This window comes from Mustelus asterias, chromosome 9, assembly GCF_964213995.1.
Source record: "Mustelus asterias chromosome 9, sMusAst1.hap1.1, whole genome shotgun sequence".
Lineage (NCBI taxonomy): Eukaryota > Metazoa > Chordata > Chondrichthyes > Carcharhiniformes > Triakidae > Mustelus > Mustelus asterias.
The window spans coordinates 55,275,519-55,301,881 of NC_135809.1; the positions used below are offsets into that span (position 1 = coordinate 55,275,519).

The window sequence follows — 26,363 nt, forward strand, 5'->3', positions numbered from 1 at the left end:
ACCAGTTAAATATACAACACAAGGCTATTAAGTGTATCAAATCCTGGGGATTAACAGGGAATAAGAGTTTGATTAATCATCTGAAATGTGCTGAATTTGTTCTATAGTTGCCTTATCAGTCAAATTCATCCACATCAAAAGCAATGTACAAATATGCACACATATATATGTAAGTCACATGACACTTTGAAAATAGTACTTCATTTTACTTGTAAAGTTGAACGTTGTAACATGAAAGGTTATGGTCAACACTGAATCCAATCTATTGATAGGCCGAACGGCCAGATTTCCTGTGCCTAAAGTCAACTTGATCTTATTGTACATCACACGTTATGCATTGAACTTTTATCATTAGTAATATGAAGCATAGAACACCAATAACTACATGCTTCATTGTCTTTGGTAACAGCAAGAAAGTGCATCCAGATAAGAAAACATACTGAGAATTAAAATATCCTAAAATAGGCAGAAAATCACAGACTTGAGTTGCACATCTGCGAAATACAATCACCCATTAAGGAATGGCTAAGTGAACAGCTGGGAGGTGATGTTGAGAAATTATTCATTTCCTATATGTAACACTCCTAACAATCCAACAGGTCTTAAAATTCAGGAATACACGTGAATGAGATGACTTTCCATGGATGTGACTGCAGTTTGTTATGTTAAATCGCTAAGAGTTGTACTATAGTGAAAACCTAAAAATGTGAAAAAGATACTGAAAGTCATACTGCAAATATACTGATGACTCGAAATAGTCACTGTGCAGCAGTACATCTGTACTGTATTCCACTTTGTATTTGTACATATCATGCTGTTATTTTAACTAAACATTTAAAACAGTAAAACCTCTCTCAATAAGGAGCAAATGTGCCTTACAGTAGATGCATTATCAAATGGAAACTGATCCTTTGTGAGTGCAGCAGATATTCCCACTCCTCTCAGCTCCACCCTGCTAGCACCAGAAATTATGAATGACCTTGGTATCATTTTTTTCCTGAGAGTATAACCAAGCAATGTGGAAGAATTCAAAGAAACAAGTTGAGTTAGATCTGGAAAACATGTGGAAGTCAAACGACAGCTTGTAACCCAGCATACTATTAGATTGCTCATACACTGGTTCCCTTGTTACACACCCAATGTATATACTTGTAATATAAAAGTTGTTATCTGAAGCTTCTACGAAAAATGTATTTGATCTAGTTTACAGCACACCTATAGAATCGTGCACAAAGTGAAAAAAATATTTACTGATCACCAAATAGAGAAGCCGTGGAAAGAAATTTCTTCAGTCAAATCCAACAGTAGCTTTACAGCCATTTCAGACCTCCTGCCGTCAGCAACTTGTTTTGATCTTCTCAATATTCCAAGTCTTCATTTCCCAGTACACAGCGTTCAGCCTCCCTGTCTTAAATGTCCTATTATTAAACAGTGGCACTGAGACAAGTAGTAGCTACCTCCTCTGAGCCGCTGAAGCTTGCAAGATGAGATGTTAGCTGCACTTTGGCTCAGTTGGATTCCACATCTTTGGCACGCTGTAAACTAACAGATCCCTAAACATGGGAGGATCCTCATTTCTTTCTCCTCCATGAGCCACATACGTACATCTTCTGGTGTTTTGTCCTCGTTTCCTGTCATTTGTACAACCTCAAACTGCATGTCTTGGGTGTTCACATTTAGAAATTACCCACCAATGCAGCAACAGTGCTAAAAGTATCCATTTCCAAACCTCAATCAAAGAACAAAGGATGAAATTGCAACCAAGAAATATAAACATAGATAGAATTGAGTCAACCGAGCTCATGGTCTGAATTGGCAAGACCGAGGGTCACATCTGTTCCATGGTCGATAGTTGGATACAGTTGCTTTCCATTTCATCCCACCGCCTTCACCCAATCTGAGGCAATCTGTTTTTAAAATCTATGGGCAGGATTTACCACATATTCCACGGCATGCTTTGTGGTGGCAGAGATAGCCCACCATTGGCCGGTGGTGGCATCTTCTGGTCCCACCACTGTCAATGAAGTTTCCTATTCTACGCACCCCACTGCCACCAGGAAATCCGCAATGGGGGTTCACCGTCAATGGGGCCAGAAGGTCCCACCGGTGAGAATGGTTAGAAAATTCTGGCCATGATTTTCAGCATCTGATCACTTTCAAATTAGGGTGATCTCTTTTGTACACTTTTTGACTCCAGTGTTCCCTAAGTTCCGCATGAGCCTTGTCTTTTCACATGGGCCTTGTCTTTTCACAAAGGAATCCAGTGAACATTTTACTGATTTTCAGTGGTTTTCCATGTGCCCTTATTTAGGTCCTTTTATTTAATCAAAGAATCCCTGCAGTGCAGAAGAGGCCATTCGGCCCATCGAGTCTGCACCGACACTCCATAAGAGCCCTCTCTCTCACCCAATCCCCATAATGCATTCCCTTGACTATGAACACACAAAATAAACAGCAATCCTTCATTCTGAACACCAAACTGCAATACATGAAACACTAAACTCAATGTTACAAGGCTCTTCCAAGTGAGGTGGGAGTGCAGTTTGCAGAACTGGCTGTGTAGTATTGTAATCCCATTAATGACCTGCTCACTAACCTAGTGAGGCTTAATGTTGGAACAGAGCTTCATGGAGTTATCCTGTCAGAAGTCAATTACTTCTAGTCAAGTCAATGTATTTAACAGTTGTACAATGAAGTATCCAGTTTCTTTCAAATAAAATAAATCTTTAATTTTGTTTGAAAATCTAGGTCAGGGCACAGAATCAGAGTCAACATTTAATTGATTCTGCCATTCTCTACAGTATTAGACCCTGATTTTCTTTAAACTCTTTATTAAACAGCCTCATAAAAGGTAATCAAAAATGAATATCTATTTCTCCCACATTTTCATGGTTGTTATTTTAATCTAACTCTAATGCTAGTTACAATACGTTGCATCTTATTCCTCTATCTGAGCAAGCAGACCACACTGCATGTAGACAACTCACTGATTTGGCCTCTGATTCAAACCAATGGTGGAATGAGGTAGAGTCAGCATACTCTGAAGTTCCATTCATATGTTGACAAGGTGTATTATAAAACCAACACCATAACATGAAGCTGCAGCTCACACAGCCACTAGATAATTGACCAGTGGTGCAGTTAATCATTCTTTATCTCCCTCTTTATCTCACCATTGCCATCGCTGCTTTTAATTTCAGGTCAGGAAAGTAGAATGGGGAGAACTCATTCACAATTCTGATGGGTAGTCTTATTCTATACATTGACTGATTTATTTATATATTCTTTATCATACATTTATCCAAAAGGCAAACACGGGCCTGTTAACCCCTTGAGCCAGTACCTCAGTCAGTTTGATGGCATTACCTGCAAATCTCATGCATAACCGACTGCAAACTGTGAGAAGCAGCTAAAATAAAAACAGACTGTTCTAAATTCAAACTTAGATCACTTCAATTACCTGTGAATCCAAATTTTGATTATATTTTTTCTTTACATTGCCATTTCACTAATAATGCTTAAAATGATTTCATGAATAATTCACTTTTTCCTTTCACAAGAAACAAACCAACATGGTGGAGGCATCTGTAATAGGGATCACTTTACCATCAATGGTACAACATTGGTTCACAGTCAGATCTTTGAGCTTAGGATTCTTCAGTATTACTCAACGCTATTGTACCTGGCAGCTGCCAAATGGAATATGTCACAGTAGGCACTGATATTGGCAATGGAGCAACAAACATGAGGTGGTTTATAGCTCATGACAGTCTACTCCCTTTAGATGTTGAAATCAGCTGGGAGTCAGGAAGGCAATAATATTGACAGGGAGGAGGATAAAAATTGCTGATTTGAAGTTAAATATTGCTCAGGATTTTAAGTCATATTCAGAGTGTGTGATACCAACCCGCTACAGCTACAAGTGTACTTTCTCCCAATAACTAAATATCATTAGTATTGCTGATAGAATATACTTTTTTATTAAAACTTTTTGGTCTTGCACTCATCAGGACATTCACAAGAATACAATGCATGGGACATCAGCAAATTTATAATGTATGAGGAGAGAATGCTGATGAGTTGCAATGGGGAGTCTGATTGGAGGAGGCATTGCTATGGAGGACGCACTAGTTAATGGTGATTGACAGTTAATAGAATCACAGAATCTGACAGTGCAGAAGGAGGCCATTCGGCCCATTGATTATTATTGATTCTGCACCACCCACAATCCCATCCAGCCCCTATCCCCACAACCCCATGCTAGTCCCCCTGGCCAATCAACCTAACCCACACATTTTTGGACTGTGGGAGGAAACCGGAGCATCCGGAGGAAACCCAAACAGACATGAGGAGAACGTGCAGACTCCACACAGACACTGACCCAACCCAGGAATCGAACCTGGGTCCCTGGTGCTGTGAGGCAGCAGTGCTAACCACTGTGCCACCGTGCAGCCTGTGCTGCCAAGCATTGTTTGAAATTTAAACCAGGCAGCTTGACTCAAAGCACTGCCCCGAGGAATGGACCAGCAAATGGTTGTCAGTTATTTGGTTCAGCAGAAAGAGACGCAATTTTGTACATGATCTCTCTGTCTGGAAAGAACAGGGCCCTGTGGATTAATATATGTAGCTTCCAGTACTAAAGGTCATAAATTTGTAAAACATTATATGATTTGTACAATAATTTATTATAAGGCATAAAATATGCCATAGATATTCCTGCAGCTGGCACCCCACCTGCTTCAGCTGTCCTGATTTTCGCTGATGGCAAACTGGGTTCTCCCATCCCCAGGGTATTGGTTGCTACTACACTGAATTCATAATCCATCCATGGGGTCAAGTCGACAACCTTTGCTGTTTCCACGTTGCCTTCTATATCCTGAGGGTCTAATTAGGAAACAAATGAGAGTTAGAAAGAGAGGAGAGAGAAAGATCAAAAGAAAAAAACATTTTCAAGATTGACAACTGACACCAGAGACATTCAGATATCAACCACTATAAGAATAACTCATTACTGACATTAAAGCCTAACACTTCATCTTTGGGATCTTCCCCAATGATTCCATTTATCCAGTTTAGCAATATGGACCAATAAAGTCTCACTTTCTATCATATTCTATATTGAGCTAACTCAAACAGTCATAGGAACATACATGGCTTCAGTAACTACCAATTTAGGGGGAAAATTGCTCAGGATTCTTATTCATATCCAGTGGTTCTGAGGGGAAAGGGTGTCTTTCTGGATGTTGGGAAGGTTAAGATTGGATTTCGAATTTTCCATGCTTCCAACTGTTTCACTGATCTTCCCTTTTCGGGAAGGAGGTAGGATTCATTGACTTTCTGATCACATCGGTCTGAATTTTTCAAAGATGTAAGGCACTTTGATATTTTGTCTGGAATTCTCCGGTTTCGCACACCCCGCTACCACTGCTAGTGAGAACGGAGTATTTGGCGCTCAGGAATGGAATAATGAAGCCAAGGTACAGATCAGCTCTGGTCAAATTGAATGCTGCTAACAGGCTCGAATGGCTGAATGGTCCACTCCAGTTTTTTTCTGTCACAGTGATCATCTCCCATGTGTGAGCTTGGACAACAATTTTAGGTGGAAAATTTGACCATGATTTACAAGGGACGCAGAAAATAGTTTGATATCCTTTGCAATAATCCCTCACCAAAGGAAATTGTTTCTCTGTTACTTGAGTTTCAAGAGCTGGGACCCCAGAGTGAATAAAGGGGTGCACACTGGCTGCCACACAGCATATTGAATGCGGTCCTTCCCAACACATCTCCTGCTCAGCTGACCGAATCAAAATGAAAGAGAATTGAATCTTGTTTCTCTCCATGTTGTTAATTTGTGATTTCTGGGTGGGCACAAACACTGCGGTTCACCTTTAGATCTGGACATCTCAATGGGACACCGCGTTTCCTGAGAACTGAGTCAAATGATAGAGGTTCTGCTTGACCCAGTTAATCATCCATCTATTGAACAAAGAAATGGGAATGACACACAAAGCAGGGTACACAAGATAATGGAGTGGTCATGGTGCTGGGACTAGCAGCCTAAGAGGTTGCATGTTTAAATCCCAATATGACTGGTTGTGAAACAGATTCAAATGGATCCGACATCAGGAAAAGCAAACAACAGCTCAAATGGTTCATTCATTTTAATGTCCTTCTGAAAAGTCTCAGCAATAGCCCCATATCATGATCTTAACTAGGGCTGCTTCAAGCCAAAAAGAAGACAACGTCACAATGGGCAATTCTCAGGCGTTGCCAATGCTGCCCCATCCTGAGAACAAAATAGTCTTAAAAGATGGCGGTTTTCTCCAGAACTGCTTGGGAGGCCTACGCTAAATTCTTTCAATGCTGCAGCATCCCGATTTAAATAGGACTGTTTGAGAAGAAAGCTCCTTTGCCACTGAAGTCTGCCCCAATCTTAAAATGTGAAGATGCCGGCGTTGGACTGGGGTAAACACAGTAAGAAGTCTCACAACACCAGGTTAAAGTCCACCAAGTTATATGCCCTGTTTGTGAACAGAACTCCCACTTATCTGACGAAGGAGCAGCGCTCCGAAAGCTAGTGGCTTTTGCTACCAAATAAACCTGTTGGACTTTAACCTGGTGTTGTGAGACTTTTTACTCCAATCTTAAAAGACAGGTAATTCATTGGCTGCAGCTTGCGTTACTCTGACACCCTGACCAACGTATTGGGAGGTACTTGCTGTGTGTTTAAGCCATTCCAGCCCATAGGTAAGCATGTTTTGCAGTGATCGCACTGTGGCAGACACGTCTATCGCCTCTTTTGTCCTTCACTCAATGTATATGACCCATGTGGAATGTTGCAGAGAAAGTGACAGTAAAGGCATACAAACATCCTCCACAAGCGCCACACAATTGCAGCTCAAATACATGTTTTTGTAGAGGCTGCTGTGAATGACTGCCATGCAGCTTGCAAGTTGGGTGGATGTAGATGGCTTGAATTCATTTACAATTAATAATGAGCAATCTTTGCTCCTATTACAGTGTCATTTTGAGGACTGCGTGTTCTCATAAGCCTTTTCTTCTATCTAATTGTTTTACTGGCATCTGCTGAGAGTTCTGAGCATGTGCGGATTTTGGAGGGCTTTCCAGTCTATAAGAGGGTGTTCTGCAAGCAAGACCTGTTTTACTAGTGCTCCTGTTTTCATTGTTATTACTGTTCTGCTGAGTTACTGTTCTTGTTAGACTTGGTTATTTTGTTATATAAAGAAGTTTCCTTCTTTTAAACAATGCAGTCAACTCCCTTTATTGTGGTCTGAAGTTATCACAGCTCCACAGGATGAACATTACAGTCCTGTAAGGATTCACTCTGTGGCCTCACTTTGCTCTCAATAGTCATAGGAAAGCTTTCTGGGGTAATATGTGCCCATGGCAGCTACTGCTGTGTGAATGAAATCCAAAGTAACCAGTGAAGGCAGGAAGTAGCTGATATATCAACTATGTCCCTTGGTTCGGTTCCTAACTAATCCTACATTAGCTAACCCCAGCCTGGGCTGAGCCGACAATACAATTGAACTCTGTACCCCCTGGTTAGAAAGCAGAGAAGAAAACCTTTGCCCAGGTTCCTGGTTTTGATCGCTCGAACCCCTGGTAAAAGAAGGCAAGCTTGGACGTCATTTGAGGACAGATCTTGGTCGAGCAATAAAACATTTCTTACTGCTAATGTAGCATCATGAACTTTTATAGCACTATTTACAAACAAAATGTCTGAAGGCACTTCACAGCTTTGCATTGGGAATGGAGGCTTAGGCAGGAAAGAGAAGAGCAGGAGATGTGTTGGGTACAACCACATTAAATATGCAGCTTTGGTGAACTGGTTTTCAACACCTCAACACATATTGTTTTGAAAGAAGCAGAGGGCAATGCAACCGGCCCTATGGCCATGTTCCTCTTGTTCAACCAAGCTCTTTCTATCAGCGGCTCGTGACTGACCTGTTTTGGCCTCTTTCCATTCATCCAAATCGAAAAACTTCTGCCGAATGGTATACTTGGAGATTGGGCTGTGATTGTCTGTCCCTCGACTCCAGGACAAGGTCACAAACGTGTCTCCGATATTTTCAACTCTTACCCCTCCAGGGGGTCCTGGTGGACCTGGGATAAAAAAGATTTGCAAAAGGACAAATGAAGTGCGAGTCATAAAGTGTGGAGCAAACATTGCAGTTTTCAGTGCAAGAAATACAGTCAATAAATACTCGTCTCACCAATCAATACAGACTGACGGCAGTTCATAATAAGGGTCACTCAATATAAAATGCTAACACTCCAAACATGATTTCTGATCAACCTGCATGTTGCAGATTAATTTGAAGAACATGTGACTGAAGTATTTGATGAATGGTAAGCTGAATCAAACCAGGGTTAATAAGTTGTCAGAACTGACAAACACAGTAAAATTACACATGGAGCAAATAATTAAGAGTCTAGTTATGCCACAGACTGTATTAAGAGTTCTAACTTTGTTTGATGAAAACTTTCCTTCATATACTTTTTCTGTAGCGTTTCAATGTGCTTTACAGAAGAACTGGACATCAAACAGGAAGGAGAGAAAAGTTGAGAGGTGGTTCAAGGCAGGGTCAAAGAGGCAAGCGCAACGACGAGGTCAAGAGTTTTAAAGTGAAGGCTCCATGTTCGATGGTAGAGAGAGAGAGATAAGAGACTCAAAGGGCTGTGGTATATGCTGGGGCATAGGGATGGAGATTTCATCAAAGCCCCAAAAAGATTTCAACTCCATGCTGTCACCCTACTTGATAAAAGGAATTAATTTTGCTCTTTAAGCAAAGATTCAACTGCGTGCAGTATTGTACAACAGGCAATTCCCCACATCTGAAAGGAACAGATGTGCTTGATTTGCTTTTGGCCTTGCTAACTTGCTGAGCAACATTTAGTGATTGATATACTTGTACTCTAAGATCCCTTTGTTCCTCTACCCGACCTAGACTTGCACCTTCCAAGCAATGAGTGCCCTCCCTCAAATTTATCTGTGTGGAACTTCATTTGCCAATTATTTGCTCATTCTTCAAGGCGGCACCTCCAACAGTAGCGCATTCCTTCAGTGCTGCACTGAAGTACCAGTCTTGATTTTTGTGCTCAAGCCCTAGAATGGGATTGAATCTGCAACCTCTGTCTCAAAGGCAAGAATGCTACCAACTGAGCCACAGTTGACGCAAAAATTCCAAAGCCAGGTAAAGATGGGTGTGAGGGATGAGAAAAGATGGTGGACAATTGGAGTTGATCTTCGAGGAATGGGCAGGTCTTTTGGGGCCACATAACCAGTTCACAATCAGGTGCAAATGAATGGAATTAGAATATAGGTTACAGTGACTTCTGAATGAGGACATCAGACAAATATCAGACCTAAATGGACCACCGGCATGATGACTACTCTTAATAAGCAATAATTACATCGAGATATGAATGATGAGGTCTCAGTGGGTAGTGAATCTATGGAATTCTTTCCTGGGTCATTAAGTATGTTCAAGGCTGAGATAAACAGATTTTTAATCAGTAAGGTTGTCAAGGGTTATGGGATAAGGCGGGAAAGTGGATTTGAGGATTATCATAACCGATCAGGCATGATCTCATTGAATGGCAGAGCAGACCCGACAGGCCTAATGGCCTACTTCTGCTCCAGTGTCTTTTGTGATCAAGTAGGACTGATCTGGTCCAGAAATTTTGTTTCCGATCATTCCCCCCAACCCATGTTAATGTCATGTTGATTACTCTGTTAAGGTTAAGTGAAAGGGATGATGAGAATTGAGCACATACAGAGGGGGTAGCTGCAACACTCGGTTATGTGGGAGGGGAGTTGTGAGACTGAACAGATCAATAAACTCTCAGCAAAGGAAAGCTTGGTTTTGGCTTCCCCAACTGTTTTGAATCCTATTAACAGTCCACTCCCCACATCACAAATGACTCAGGTCTACTAGTTACTAATTAATGCAATAAAGCTTCAACTAACATTTCCTTCATCTGTGCAGCAAGGTCTCTGATCAACACCATCTCATACATACCAGCCAATACCAGCAACTAACCACAGGCATAGGTTTCCTCTCAAAATTTCAGTGTGTCCTGGCCAATTTCATTCCCTGGCCAATTCTCATACCCCACCCAAACCTTGCAGGCATGTAGGTGACCCATCATCCACTCAGATCCCGTTCCCCCTAAAACACTCTTTCCCTGTCAGACCTCCCCCCGCCCCCGCCTCCCCCCCCCCCCACCCCACCACCACCCATCAGCCCCCTTCAGGCCATATGCTTTGGCAGCGCCAACAGTGCACTGCCCCCTGGCACCTTGGTATTGACTCCCTGGGCCCCACGGGGACTCAAAGAAGTAGGTCCAGTGGTCATTCCCCCTCTGCTACTGCCAGGCTGCAGAGGACGGTCCCTCAATGAGCCTGGAGGTTGGATGGGCTCAGGTTGGGGGCAAGGATTGATCTTGCCACTGTTCCCAGGGATGAGAGTGCCATGGCCAGACTGCCTCTTCTAGCCGTGGCAGGCCGGAAGATCACCCCTGGCATGGTGATTTCAGACAACCCTATGATCAACATCTGCATTGGTCGGCACAGTGGTTAGCACTGCTGCCTCACAGCGCCAGGGACCTGGGTTCAATTCCAGCCTTGGGTCACTGTCTGTGTGGAGTTTGCACTTTTCCCCGTATCTGCGTGGTTTTCCTCCGGGTGCTCCAGTTTCCTCCCACAGTCCAAAGATGTGCGGGTTAGGTTGATTGGCCATGCCAAATTGACCCTAGTCAGGGGGATTAGCAGGGTAATGTGTGGGGTTACGGGAATAGGGACTGGGTGGGATTGTGGCCACATTCCATATTGTAGGGATTCTATAATTTCTGCCCATCAGCTATGAAAATTCTGAAATGGCCAGGTCACTTCAATCTCGGTGCCCCCAATTACCTGGCAGGATTTTAAATCATTGCAGCACTCCATTCTGCAGTGGAGATGTTCCTCTCTCCCTGTAAGAAGCTGCAGGTGAGAACAGGCCCCTTTGAAGTCCTCTGTCAATTTCACCTGGCCCGGGAGGGGGGGGGGAGGGGGAGGGCATTCCCAGTCTGCCCAGCTGTACACCCAGCCCCAATGTATGCGCATGGCTTTGATTTAAATTTGCTGAGGCTTCCCAGCAATATAAAAGTTTTAGCTGTCAGCTCAATGGATTTCTATCATCCTCCAGCCACCTGTGTTCAGTTTTATTTCCTTCATGGGTGAATGCGCCTCAAGTAGCCCATTGATCCTGACCACAACGTTGATAGAGTCTAATCCTGATTGCCAATCTATGATTTCTTCAAAACAATTGTAGTTTACAAAAGAGGTGAAACCACAGGTTGTCAATCAAGAGGGATGGGGGGCTGTGTGGGGGTCTTGGATGGTGCGCGGGGCAGTGGGGGGAATGCCTCTCATTGCTGAGAGGCTGGTGATGTTGGTGATGCTTCCTCAACAGCAGTAGTTAGCACTGCTGTCTCACAGCACCAGGAACGTGGGTTCCATTCCTGGCTTGAGCCACTGTCTGTGTGGAGTTTGCACGTTCTCCCCATGGCTGCGTCGGTTTCCTCCGGGTGCTCTGGTTTCTCCCACAGTCCAAAGATGTGCGAGTTAGGTGGATTGGCCATGCTAAATTGCCCCTTAGTGTCAGGAGAACTAGTTAGAGTAAATGCATGGGGTTACGGGGATAGGGCCTGGGTGGGATTGTGGTCGGTGCAGACTTGATGGGCTGAATGGCCTCCTTCTGCACTGTAAGATTCTATGAACTCTCGGGGTCCAACACACCAGGTCCTTGCTTGTGTGGACCTGTACCAAAGCGCTCCCAGTGCAGATCTCACTGAGGAGGCGAGTGAATAGCGAGAGCTATTTGAATTAGATTTCAAACCCGCTAATTATATTTAAAGTAGCATTGTGGGAACACGGTCGGGACTGGTAGTGCGGCCTGGGAGCGTCGCAACGGGTTTAGCAACCAACGCAGAACCTGTTTTTCCACCAACTCCGATTCTCTGGGCCATTGCGATACTCGCTGGGAGCTTTGGACCTGGAGAATCACCTCCCCCCCACACCCACACAAATGTATGTCGCTTCAAGAAATCAGTACCTTACTACTTTTAAGACAGGAAAAGCAATTGTTTTTAATGAGCTACAGGAATTGAAACAAATGCATTGAACTATAATACAGTAAGAAGTCTCACAACACCAGGTTAAAGTCCAACAGGTTTATTTGGTAGCAAATACCATAAGCTTTCGGAGCACTGCTCCTTCGTCAGATGGAGTGGAAATGTGCTCTCAAACAGTGCACAGACACAGAAATCAAGTTACAGAATACTAATTAGAATGCGAATCTCTACAGCCAGCCAGGTCTTAAAGGTACAGACAATGTGGGTGGAGGGAGCATTCAACACAGGTTAAAGAGATGTGTATTGTCTCCAGACAGAACAGCTGGTGAGATTATGCAAGACCAGGGGGAAAGCTGTGGGGGTTACTGATAATGTGACATAAATCCAACATCCCGGTTTAGGCCGTCCTCATGTGTGCGGAACTTGGCTATCAGTTTCTGCTCAGCGACTCTGCGCTATCGTGTGTCGTGAAGGCCGCCTTGGAGAACGCTTACCTGAAGATCCAAGGCTGAATGCCCGTGACTGCTGAAGTGCTCCCCCGCAGGAAGAGAACAGTCTTGCCTGGTGATTGTCGAGCGGTGTTCATTCATCCGTTGTCGTAGCGTCTGCATGGTTTCCCCAATGTACCATGCCTCGGGACATCCTTTCCTGCAGCGTATCAGGTAGACAACGTTGGCCGAGTTGCAAGAGTAGGTACCGTGTACCTGGTAGATGGTGTTCTCACGTGAGATGATGGCATCCGTGTCGATGATCCGGCACGTCTTGCAGAGGTTGCTGTGGCAGGGTTGTGTGGTGTTGTGGTCACTGTTCTCCTGAAGGCTGGGTAGTTTGCTGCGGACAATGGTCTGTTTGAGGTTGCGTGGTTGTTTGAAGGCAAGAAGTGGGGGTGTGGGGATGGCCTTGGCGAGATGTACACGGTACCTACTCCCTCCACCCACATTGTCTGTACCTTTAAGACCTGGCTGGCTGTAGAGATTCACATTCTAATTAGTATTCTGTAACTTGATTTCTGTGTCTGTGCACTGTTTGAGAGCACATTTCCACTCCATCTGACGAAGGAGCAGTGCTCTGAAAGCTTATGGTATTTGCTACCAAATAAACCTGTTGGACTTTAACCTGGTGTTGTGGGACTTCTTCCTGTGTTTACCCCAGTCCAACGCCGGCATCTCCACATCTTGAACTATAATACCCAAGGAAACAGAGTAGAATAAACATTCTATTTTACAACTACTTATTCTGTTGTAGTTTATCTTGGACCTTATTATAAAATGAATGACAGCCAAATATTCTGCTGCTACAGTTAATATTGGGCCACACTGCTGCAGTTTGTTCATAATTTAAAGAGATTGGAACAGAAGATCCCCAGTACCTGAGGGCACTACTTGAGGAGTAAATTGTGGCTCACCTGGCAGCACTCTCCCCCTCTGCTTTACACGTTTTGGGTTACTCCTGCTTCTAGTTTCTATGTTTCTAAGTCCCATACCAAGGCTTAAGTGCAAAAAATCAATGCATTACTGAGGGAGTGCTGCACTGTTGGTGGTGCTAATCTTTTAGATGAGACATTAAACCAAGGACTTGTCTATTTGCTCGGATGATTGTAAGAGATCCTTTGACACTATTTCAAAGAAGAACGGGGGAATTATCCCTGGTGTCCTGGCCAATATTTATCCCTCAGTCAACTTCACAGCAAGAGATTATCTCGCCATTATCACATAGCTGTTTGTGAGAGTTCGCTGTACAAATATTTCCTGCTATGTTTCGTACATTACAACAGTGACTACACTTCAAAAAGTACTCCATTAATAGCAAAATGCTTTTAGACACTATTGTCTGGTGGTAATGAGAAGTGCTCTATAGATTAAAGCAAGTCTTTTTATTAACTGTCTTATCACTGGTTACCTCAAAATCTGTCCGATACTTGTTATTAAAATTCATCAATTGCCCTTCCTCAAATTCAGAAGATTGATATATTCTTCAACCAACAGTAAAAACCTTTAGAGATGCTTGGAATCTTGATTTTTTTAATCCACTGCTGAGGGGGAGGGCCACAAACATGACGCACATTCGGGATGCAAAAATTAAAAGTTTTCTCTGTTCACAGATGGAGTGAAAGCACAGTCAATGAGCAGCAAAAGTAAAGTAACATTTATTTATTAGTCACAAGGCTTACATTAACACTGCAATGAAGTTACTTTAAATGTCATGCTGGAGGAAATCCTTTGCTTAAAACGTTTAGTAATATCACCATATTGTTTGTGTTTAACAAGGAAGTTAGGAAGATAACTGAATATTGCCTCTCTTGAATAGGCAGTATGTACCCTAGTTAGCTCACAAATCTACAAGAGGAGATCACAACATCCAACCTCTGCCGATGTGTTAGCTATATTTTCTGTGTACATTGATTCACCACCATGCCATTCCTGTCGTTTATTGATAAATGTTTTTTTCAAAGATATCACTGTTTTCTTTAGCTATTTGACAGTCTTCTGGAAGTTGACAGGAGAGGATCCTAGCAGTTAACATTTGTGGAGGTTTCCCCAGATGTTGATGTTTGCAGGTAGTCCTTGGGAACGTGGCAGTATTTATAAGGTTGTCATTCCTTGCAGGGCATCCTTAAGAGTGAAGGAACACTGAGGTTGTGTGAAAATTACTTCCTATTTTTATGCTCAGTGATGTTCAGAACAGGATGTTCAATCACTCATTCAGAATGTTCAATGGAGACATTCAAGAGGGAAGTGGATTGTTAACTGAAAAGAAAAGATGTGCAGGGCTATGAGGAGAAGGCAGAGGAGTGACATGAGCTAAATTGCTTGTGTGGAGAGTTGACACAGACAGGATGGACTGAGGGTCCTCCTTAACTGCTGTAACAATTATGTGGTTCTTTCACTTTTACCAATAGTATCATCATCATTTCATCAAAACATTTACCTATTGGACTCGGTGGACACAACATGCGTCTTCTACTTTGGTCCAATGATGTATTTCCATGTACTCCTACCTAAGTAGTACTTCCATTCTGCATCAGTTTATATTTTCCCATTGCAATGAACTTTTTTCAGCGCCAAAATGAAACACCCAATTCAATGTCAATCGGAAACACTCTCAGGTAAGATTCAACTACGTACTCAGGTTCACTAGGTTCTAGGTAACACTAGAAACCCCATGTAACAATCTAGATGGGAAGAATTTAAGTTCATTGCATTCGATGGGCTTCAAACCCAGGATTCGATGGTGAAAACGCAGCTGGGATTTTCCGGGCCAACCAAAGATCCTCTGACTTTCAGAAGGACAGAAAGTCAGTGGACCTTTGGTTGGCCCAGAAAATCAACTTCCAGAAGACTGTCAAATTCCAATGGTGGATGGGGCCTGAACATGAAGGCCATAGTAGATTAATCAAGGACACCAAGCATTCACCATTTTGCTTTCACTGAGCACTGACCTTTATTCTTCCAGTAACACATTCTGCTATTGTACCTTTATGCAACAATTAGCACTTTCTATTGTCATTAACGTTTCCTCTGTCTCGTGACCCACGCATCTTTGTTGCAATCTCTCCTAGCTCCCACCAATCACTGACTTTCTACTATGCTCCAGCCACTCAACCCTCTTAAATGGTATAAAATCCATCACATTTCTCTCTTTAGCTCTGAAGGAAAGTCATACAACTCAAAACGTTGACTCTGTTTCTCTCACCACAGATACTGCCAGTTTTCCAGCAGTTTTATTTCAGATTCCAGCATCCGCAGGATTTTGCTTTTGCTATACACCATCTTAACTGCTTTCATACCTCTCTTTCATTAGTTTCTGGCTTCTAAAGGCAGAAACACAGATGTGGGTTATCCACTGTGCTATCACACCTTGGGATAGCGACTCAAAGCTGAATATACAAGTTAAGTTGTCATGTAGCAAACCAGTACACAGCAAGAGGCTGCAAGTAGAAAATGGGTGAGTGGCCAGCCCATCTGTTCTGGTGGTGTTGGTCCAGGGGCAAATGCTGAACAGGATACCAAAAGTACTTCCTGCTCTTTGCTGAGAATGCTTTGGCGGTCTATGAAGCCATCCTCGAAGAAGCTCCAACGCTGTGAGTTTTTGCACTGGACCATGTGACAGTCTGCATTATTTTTGGCGTCTCTGCACTGACACTTAATAATGAATTTTCAACTTCTCATCCTCTTAATCAAAAGTTAACAGCACTCCAAGAAGGCCCAGCAGGAAAATCTGAAACCCGATTAGGAGAGGGCTCCAACAGCTGAATCTATATTTTAACACCGAGTGCTTAATCATAGGACCCCCACAATGCAGAAAGAGGCCATTTGGCCCATCGATTCTGCACCGACAACAATCCTACCCAGGCCCTATCCGCTCAACCCCACATATTTACCCGGCTAATCCCTCTAACCTACGCATCCCGGGACATTAAGGGGCAATTTAGCATGGCCAATGAACCTAACCCGCATATCTTTGGACTGTAGGAGGAAACCAGAGCACCCGGAGGAAACCCACACAGACACGGGGAGAATGTGTAAACTCCACACAGACAGTGACCTGAGCTGGGAATCGAACCCAGGTCCCTGGCGCTGTGAGGTAACAGTGCTAGCCAATATGCCACCTATGTAGTGAGCCTCACAGTCTAGCCCATGAGTGAGTGCAACATGGCAAAACACAATGGGGTAGAATTTCCACTTGGGGAGCAATTTAAAATCTTTCTTTTTCAGGTTTTGCTCAGATAGATCACCAAACACAAAAACAGCCAGCAACCAGTGAAATCAGGCAGTGCGAATTAGAATGCAATTTTTCCTTATAAGATTCGCTTTGAAAATATTCCTTGACATATTTAAGAGTGCCAACCTTTTGCGTTTTGATGAGGTACAGCTGAAACTGGATTTACAACAAAAAATTGAGCAACTTGATAGCGGTGTCTAGCCCAGTACATATGAATAACCTGAAAATAATGGGGAAACCTAACGTAGAATAATTTACTAGTTACATTGGGGTGCTGTAGTCAGTTTCATAACAAAGAAAACAAATGATATTCAAAGCTTTGCCCATAAGGGTTCCTCGTGTCCCAAGGAAAAGGGTTCATTTTTAAAGCCTTCTGAAAGGTCCCAAAATGTTTGCAAGTAGCAGAAATTCCCAATGGTGATTCATCCATTCTGGGAACGTGGCTAGTTTTATGACCAGGGCCAGCTTCTCATGCAAAAGTAGTGCAAATGATTGCTGGATGTTAATTGCTCTTTTAAGTTCTATGATCTTTTGCGCTGATTTAATCAAATTGGGAAATTACAACAATACAGTGCGTCCGAGCAGAACCCCAGGCCATATTATGTTCTTCCCACACTCCAGTCACGGCATGAAGTGCTGGGAGTCCATTTTAAGTAAATCTTTTTATATTTCAGTGCTTTCAAGTGGTTAAGGCACCCAATTTGAAGAACAGATGTTCCTTGACTCAGAACATATGCACCATCTCCTTGCAACCTGTCATTAGCCATGTGCCATTTTGTACATGAATGGTGACTGCAGCAGTGGTTTTCCAATTACACCACAGGTACAGAGAGGGAATTTTGAATGGCCACACAATTCTAGCAACACAGAAACTGGGAAGTTCCATTCACTGCCAAGGACTTGGTACCTTTCATTGACATCAAAAATACATTTTGTTCCACTCAACTGTTTGTTTTCTCTGGTTAAATCTCAAACCCCACTTACTGGTATGCAAGTTCAGAGAAAGTCCAAGTAAGACATGGGTGACGGCCTCATTATCTTGCAGCATTCAAATGAGCACCATTGTTGAGAAAAAGGAAAAATTTCTGTCTGCAAGGTATGGACATTTGACTTCACCAATTTTGTCAAACACCCAGCTTAACTTAGAGAAAATGGTCAATATCCTATAGTTAGAGTGTCATCGTATTAGGGGGGGCGGGTGCGAGGCAGATGTGGTGGTTATTGGAACATAGACTATTTTGCTACAGGGAGTAACCAATGCATTCTTCTTTAATGATTGCAAAATGTTTGGAGTGGAGGACACAAGTGGGTGGATATAAATATGTTGGGCTGAATGGCCCCCTTTTGTGGTTATCCTCTATGGTTCTATGATACTCAACAATTCAGGACAGAAACTGATTGTCTATATGAGCACTGATTGACTTGTTTGGTAATTTTAAGGCTGATGACCTGGTTCATAACATGTTGCGATATTGCTATTGCAATTGAATTGATCCAGTAGCCATCAGATGGGACTTGATAGTTTGGTACTTCAACGAACTCATTCAGTATACAGAGCTTCTAAGTATACATGTGATTAACAGCTGTATTTGCTCTACATTTTGAAACCTATGAATGGCTGTGTAGCTTTATGCAGTTACTAGTCATACACTTTGATGTCCTTTGATTTGGTTCTCCATCAGAGGGCCCGATTTTACCATTGTGTTGCGCCCGCTTTCAGGCACAAAAACTTGGTAAAGTCGGGCATGAGACGAATAGCGCAGTCCGCACCCAACTCCACGCCGATTCCCCCTTTACCAAGGCCCGAAAATGGACGTGATCAGCACCGTGCCCGAAACAGGTATAACGTCAGTTTAAATGTATTTGCATGCTGGACGCCCAAACTTACCGGCATTTCCCCCGTGTTCGCCCGTCCAGATTTGGCGTGAAACAGACATTCTCGGCAAAAAGTCTGCTTCGGGCACTCCAGCTTCTGAAGAGCTAAGTTCAGAGCTTCCAGTGGCTCTCTAACTCCAATCGGTATTCTCTGGTGGGGGAGGGGAGGGAGGCGGGTCAGATGTATCTCTGGTGGGCGGGGGCGGCGGGGAGGGGGTGAGGCAGATCGGATTGTTCTCAGGTGGGGGGAAGGAGTGAGGCGGGTCAGATTCTTCTCTGGTTGCGGGGGAGGAGGGAGGCCAGATCGTTCTCTGGTGGGGGGGGGGGGGGGGGGGGAGGGGGGGAGAAGGAGGGGTGAGGTAGGTCAGGTCGTTCTCTGGTGGGGGGGAAGGGGGGAGATGGGTCAGATGTATCTCTAGTGGAGGGGGGGAGGAGGGAGGCCAGACGTATCTCTGGGGGGGAGGAGGTGGGAGGCCAGATGCATGTCTGATGGTGGGCGGGGGGGTGGGACGGTGAGCAGAGAGGCCAGATTGTTCTCTGGTGAGGGGGGGAGGGAGAAGGGAGGCCAGATTGTTCTGTGGTGGGGGGGCAGGGGTGGAGTGGGGTGTCCACTGCCACTCTGCGAGCGATCGGTGGTGGGGAAGGGGGGGTCTGCTGCCACTCTGCAGGTGATCGGTGGGGGGAAGTGGGGCAGGGGGTTGCGATTGGTCTGGCTAGCGGGGGAGTGGATGGATAAGGGGGACAGTTATGTGTGGGGGTGGGGCAGCGTCGGCACCATTGCTCCCGAGCCACTTTATCTACTTTTTGCGGCCTGGGAGCGATGTCGCAGAGGAGCATTTTAAAATTTTTTTTTACTGTGCATGCACAGTTGAAAGCTCCAATCGGAGCAGCAGCATTTCGGGCGCGATAAGCCCTGCCCACCATGATTTAGATTCGCAACTTTTTTTTCAGGCTGAGTGCGTATGGAGGCGCCTGAGAACAGGTTTACAAGTCGGATCTGAATCACGCCCAGATTTAGCACTTCCTCAAAATGGTAAAATCGGGCCCAGGGTGTTTTCAATGGTACTTCTGAGCCTTACATAGAACATAGAACTGTACAGCACAGAACAGGCCCTTCGGCCCACGATGTTGTGCCGAGCTTTATCTGAGACCAAGATCAAGCTATCCCACTCCCTATCATCCTGGTGTGCTCCATGTGCCTATCCAACTACCGCTTAAATGTTCCTAAAGTGTCTGACTCCACTATCACTGCAGGCAGTCCATTCCACACCCCAACCACTCTCTGCGTAAAGAACCTACCTCTGATATCCTTCCTATATCTCCCACCACGAACCCTATAGTTATGCCCCCTTGTAATAGCTCCATCCACCCGAGGAAATAGTCTTTGAACGTTCACTCTATCTATCCCCTTCATCATTTTATAAACCTCTATTAAGTCTCCCCTCAGCCTCCTCCGCTCCAGAGAGAACAGCCCAAGCTCCCTCAACCTTTCCTCATAAGACCTACCCTCCAAACCAGGCAGCATCCTGGTAAATCTCCTCTGCACTCTTTCCAGCGCTTCCACATCCTTCTTATAGTGAGGTGACCAGAACTGCACACAATATTCCAAATGTGGTCTCACCAAGGTCCTGTACAGTTGCAGCATAACCCCACAGCTCTTAAACTCCAACCCCCTGTTAATAAAAGCTAACACACTATAGGCCTTCTTCACAGCTCTATCCACTTGAGTGGCAACCTTTAGAGATCTGTGGATATGGACCCCAAGATCTCTCTGTCCCTCCACAGTCTTCAGAACTCTACCTTTGACCCTGTAATCCACATTTAAATTAGTCCTACCAAAATGAATCACCTTGTGCCTTCCCATTGGAACTTCCCGGCAGTGAACTGTCCAATCAGCTCAGCAACTTCTGAAGGGCATCTGGGACCAGTGTGAAAAGGGCACAAAACTGTGCATCGCCCTAACTAATCACACTGAAGAATCCCAAGGGAGATTCTACACCTAAAGCAGGAAAGCTGCAACACTCAATTCACTAACAAATCTTTACAGGAAGTGAAATAGAGGAAAATAAAGAAAGGATTAATAGAGAGAGATGAAAGAGAGAGCGGGGCGAATTTTCCTGTTCTATCTGCCATAGGAATGGAGCAGGCAAGGGGCGGACCATGGAAAGTTCCGTTAATTTTGGGTGGGTTTTCCCAGTTTCAGGGCGAGCGCGGCCAGAAAATCCCGCCCACAAAGTTTTACTTTTGGAATATTTCCTACATAATTAAAATCTGATGGAATGAGATGCTGTGCTTAGAAAAGATGATTTTCAGTGCCAGAGTTGTTGTTTCACAGTCATTAAGAATTATCACGCTATGAATTACGCTTAGGTCGGAATGGACAAGGCCTAATTCTTTCTGTTTAGTCCATATAAGACCATCACACTGTTCAGTGTATCTGTATAAGGACTTGTGCTGTCAGGTACCATTACCACATTGTTTCTGGGGAACAAGGGTACTCAGGTTTCTTTGCTTAACTGCATTTCCTCAAGTTGCCATGTACCTGAATAACAATGACCGTTGTTGGCCAGACTGTGTTTTCTACTGCACTGTACAGCCCAATATTTCTGAATGCAATGTTTATATACATGCAAATTTAGCCACATGTTGCACACATCTTTCCACAAGTACTGCACATTGCAATCAAAACACTTATTCATCATCTTTCTTTTTATTTGTAAATTAAATACATGTCATGACTTCCTCCTTTCACAAGGACACAGCTTCCCTCTCTACGTATTGTGGGATCTCACAGGGACAGAATGTCCTCGGCTAAATATTATAAAAATCCCATTCCCATATATTATCGAAATCCCATTTAATGCCGACAGCTCCCCACACTACTATCTTCCCATTACACTCCACCAAGTCTGGCACCTGCACTTCCGTCTGGACCATTTCATTAAGTCAACGTTATTGTAGTAAGCTTTTAAATAGCAGTGCAGTACTTATATAAGATTCAACGGCGTTATAATGACTGTAGAGTTCAACCCAATGAAATCTGGTCCATATTAGTGAGTTTGCTGGTTTATTTTTAATCGTTCGGAACCTCAAATTTACTTATAATATCCTCAATGAAAGGCATGTGTTGGCAAGCAAACTCCAGACCACAAGAGAGGAAAAGATTTTAATGAAAGCAAGAAACACCAAATAAAATCAGCAAAAGAGCTTCACCAAAGTGAAAATCTTAAAGATGTGGGGTTAGGAAGTGATCATCACACAAGTCTGTTGCTTTCTTCATACATACTGAACATCACAGATACGAGCCTTATAAACAGGAAAAAGCAATTACGCCCAATGTTTCCACCTCTTTCTGTTAGCACAGCACTCTTCAAACACTTTCACACCATGGGTGGGATTTTCCGGCCACGCTCGTCCCAAGACAGGAAAATCCCCCCCGAGGTCAAGGGACCTTTGCATGGTCTGTGTCCCACCTGCTATGACTCCTGTGGCAGGCAAGACAGGAAAATTCCTCCCCCTGTCTTTCAATCCCTTCTGTCCCTCATCTAATAGCCCACCCAATCCATTTATACAGTTCACTAAAAAGGGCTTCCCTGCAAACGTACATCCTAAGTGCTGGCACAAAAGTTATATACACCTTGCCTTCTTACTTCTAACTTCCAAATGTTTAACCAGCATGGTGGCACAGTGGTTAGCCCTGTTGCCTCAAAGCGCCAGGTACCCCGGTTCAATTCTGGCCTCAAGTGACCATCTGTGTGGAGTTTGCACGTCCTTCCCATGCCTGTGTGGGTTTCCTCCCACACTCCAAAGATATGCGTATTAGGTGGATTGGCCATGCTAAATTGCCCCCTGTGTCGGGGAATGAGTTGGGTAAATATATTGGGTTACAGGGATGGGGCCTGGGTGGGATTGTTGTCAGTGCAGACCTGATGGGCTGAATGGCCTCCTTCTGTACTGTAGGGATTCTATGATTTGAAACTTTGACTTCAATGACATCCCTTTGATTTGATTTATTCTCGTCACATGTATTGGAATACAGTGAAAAGTATTCTTGCATGCTATACAAACAGAGCATACTGTTCATAACAGTACATAGGGAGAAGGAAAGGGGAGGGTGCTGAATATAGTGTTACAGTTATAACTGGGGTGTAGAGAAAGATCAGCTTAATATAAGGCACGTCCATTCAAAAGTCTGATGGCAGCAGGGAAGAAGCTGTTCTTGAGTCATTTGGTACGTAACCTCAGACTTTTCTATCTTTTTCCCGACGGAAGAAGGTGCAAGAGAGTATGTCTGGGGTGCGTGGGGTCCTAGATTATGCTGGCAGCTGTTCTGAGGCAGCGGGAAGTGTAAACGGAGTCAATGGATTTGCTTTATTAATTGCATTCATACAATGCAATTTCGTAATTGGACAGCACCTGCTAAAGAATCCAAATTGCGCTCAGGATTACACTGACAACCAATTTAAGATTATCAATCGGGCTCACAGTGCTGCTCACTTCCACATGTTGAAACTACATATATTCAGACAGGGCCCTGTCCTACTTGGATAGAAGGAACATGTGTACACATTACGTTTTTTTTCCAAAAAAAGAATGATTGGGTACAGCCATTCTCTGGTTCATTCTTCCATGACAATGCCTTGGCCAGTCAACTTGCCTGATTTGAATTTAAACAAAGCTCAGCAGTTAAATGTTCCCTGGTGCATTCTCTATGGCAGTGGTTCCCAAACTTTTTTCACTGGGCTGCACTTTCGGAATAAAAATTTGCTCGCGCCACACCAAATTTTTTATTGATAAGAAATACATTCAAAAACAAAAAAAAACAACTCTGAGCAGTGCTTGATTCATAACATAGAACACAACTACTTTATAATATGATCATGGGACATCCAGAAAGTATAAAACAATGCTTGTTTAAACCATGTTTAAATGTTTCTTTGATTGTCCTTGAATCTTCCCGCCACACTGGCCATCCTCTCTCGCCGCACCAGTGTGGCGCACCGCACCCTTTGGGAACCACTGCTCTCTGGCAACACCTCTACCAATTAGAGCCCACTTGCCAACTATCACCACTCTCTTCTCATGCAGTATTAATTGTTGTTCCTATTATAACTGGTATTCTTCCAAATCTGTGCAAGGCAAAAAGCTTCGACAACATGTCTCTTTTCCAGCAATAGCTGCATTGAAGTAACAGTCACATCACACCCTCCAGGAAAGAGAAACACACTGGAGTGTTTCTGGAAAAGTTTAAGGAGGGAGGAGAGTGACGGGGTGGCACATATATTGCTCAGGGTTGAGACTTGCAGGTATTGGGACAGCTAGAGTTGGCTGCACATTAGCCACCTGCGAAAGTGAAACATGGGATCAAGTAAGCAGAACCACACAACCACCCGAGAAAAGACAGGATCTTCATTCCTCCTCATAAAATGCTCCTCACATGATAGCTCCTATGTCTTGTCTTTTGCTTTGGGCAACTAACTCCCCAATATAGATAATATATCATTGTGTAAAATTAGACTGTAGGCTACCTGGAATGTCCCACTTCTTACTGATTTATATTTTGTAGAATGTCACTTTGCCTAGCTTTAGTTATCAATTTATCTATCCAACAGTCTTGCTCTCACTTTAGGTATTCAGTCTGGCTGTGGGTCACTGCACTTGTTTGTTTCCAGACTGAAAGGTTATCATAAAAAAAGCCTCCCCCTGAAGCTTTTCTCCTTTCAGCTCACAGTACATTTGGACTCTGTTTTTCACTTGTCTGTCAACGGTTGCTTGAGGAAGACTTCAGGGATGTATTTAATGGACTCCACGCTGATTCTTTCAGGTCTGTGAAAAGCCTGCCTGACTGAAAGACATATTTCACTAACAGGAAGGCTCCTCAGTTCCGAGCTTTGATGCCTGCGTTCTGGCGTGATTTACTCCGTGGAACATCTCTCTTCCTTCAAAGCTCCTCCCGCCAAGTCTCGCGTCACTGATGCGAGGGTTTACTTTTGTACTTCGTGCTTGTCTTTCGCCTCGCACCAGGGTTAATGAGGAGGACTGACCTCTGGATGAAGTTACCAGCTCAAAGTGGCAGAAGACTGTGGGAAGTGGGGCAATGGTCACACATGGTCACAGTTTGTTATCTCATCTGGTAAACAGCCTGCAGTTTCTGTCAGCTGCGTCTCAAAGGTGTTGATGGCCTTTCACCAGCAATCCCTTTGATGTGAAGAGATAGTTACATCACTAAGAACTGGTCTGAGCTTCAGTGAATACAGTAAGAAGTTTAACAACACCAGGTTAAAGTCCAACAGGTTTATTTGGTAGCAAAAGCCACAAAAGTGGCTTTTGCTACCAAATAAACCTGTTGGACTTTAACCTGGTGTTGTTAAACTTCTTACTGTGTTTACCCCAGTCCAACGCCGGCATCTCCACATCATGACTTCAGTGAATAAACAGGGAACTTCGCAGTACAGTAATAAGAAAACACGGATGCTTAATGAGACTATTGAGAACTTGTTTTTACTGCATTTATTTTGAAATTTTAATTATTTCATGGGATGTGGGCAATGCTGACAAGGCCAGCATTTGTTACCCATCCCTAATTGCCCCATAAGCTTCCTGCTATGAGTGATAACTTAATTAATCCGCAAATTTCATAGGTCTTTTCGACATCCAGACAAACTAACCATATGAAGAGGGTTCCCAAGAAGACCTGTGACTCAAAATGTTTCCATAAAGCTTCAAAGATCCTGCTGTGTGCTACGGAAAACTAAAGCAGCTTAAAAAGCTGCTTGGAAAACCAACAAATGCTTTGTCAAGCAGTGAGTGCCAACTGTGCTTGAGCTCATGGCCAATGTGTGTCACCGGGTATTACCAAGGGAAGTCCATCATTAGGATCATTGCTTCTGCCTAAAATGAACTGACCTAGACCAATGTAAATTGGGTTTGAGCAGTGTACTGGTTGTGGTACTAGATTGGCAAATGCAGAAGTCACAGGTTCAAATCCCATGACAGCGATTTGTGAAAATAAATCCAATAGATCTGGGAACATGTGGTTGGAAAAAAACTAACAATAAATCAACGTCTTCGGAGATAGATAAACAAGTCTGTTATATTAAAAAAATCACAAAAGAAGTCCAACCACCATCTCACAGTAACAAGACAGGGGTAATAAATGAGGCCTTGCCAGTGTCATATATTACCAGAGAACAAATTAAAACAATATACTTTTGAAGAGCAAGATAAACGTCCTTAGAGAGCAAAGCATGCTGAATCTGTTAAAATTAACACACAGAAGAAAACATCAGCACCAGTCACCAACTCCGGATCATATTCACAAATGTTTTCTGGAAATGTCCTTTGTGAATTCTTTGCACAAAACCATGGTCTTGCTGAAAGATCAAAAGGGCTCCCAGCTGCAGATTATGTGCTGAAACAGGACTTTCTGGGAGTGTGCCACAGAGAGAGTGTATTTATGAGTTAATGACAAAGCTTCCCAGACTCTCACACTGAAGCGCAGTGGGAAATTTAACTGCAGGAGCCACTGGTTGCTGCTTATCAGTCAAGGGATAAATCAGAAGGTGGAGCTATGGGCCGGAGACATGGACATTCCCGACTTAATCCATAAATGATCACCAAAGTGG

At 43.6% G+C, this 26,363-nt stretch overlaps 1 protein-coding gene across 1 annotated transcript in view; it reads right to left on the bottom strand.

Moving 5' to 3' along the window:
- The window catches only part of cntn1b (contactin 1b), a 748,714-nt gene that overhangs the window by 219,947 nt on the left and 502,404 nt on the right, over window positions 1-26,363 (bottom strand). The window contains exons 17-18 of the mRNA XM_078220219.1: window positions 7,969-8,127; window positions 4,735-4,884 (exon numbers count right to left, since the gene is read on the bottom strand). Of these exons, the coding sequence (XP_078076345.1) occupies window positions 4,735-4,884; window positions 7,969-8,127 (309 nt within the window). The remainder of the gene's footprint in view (window positions 1-4,734; window positions 4,885-7,968; window positions 8,128-26,363) is intronic.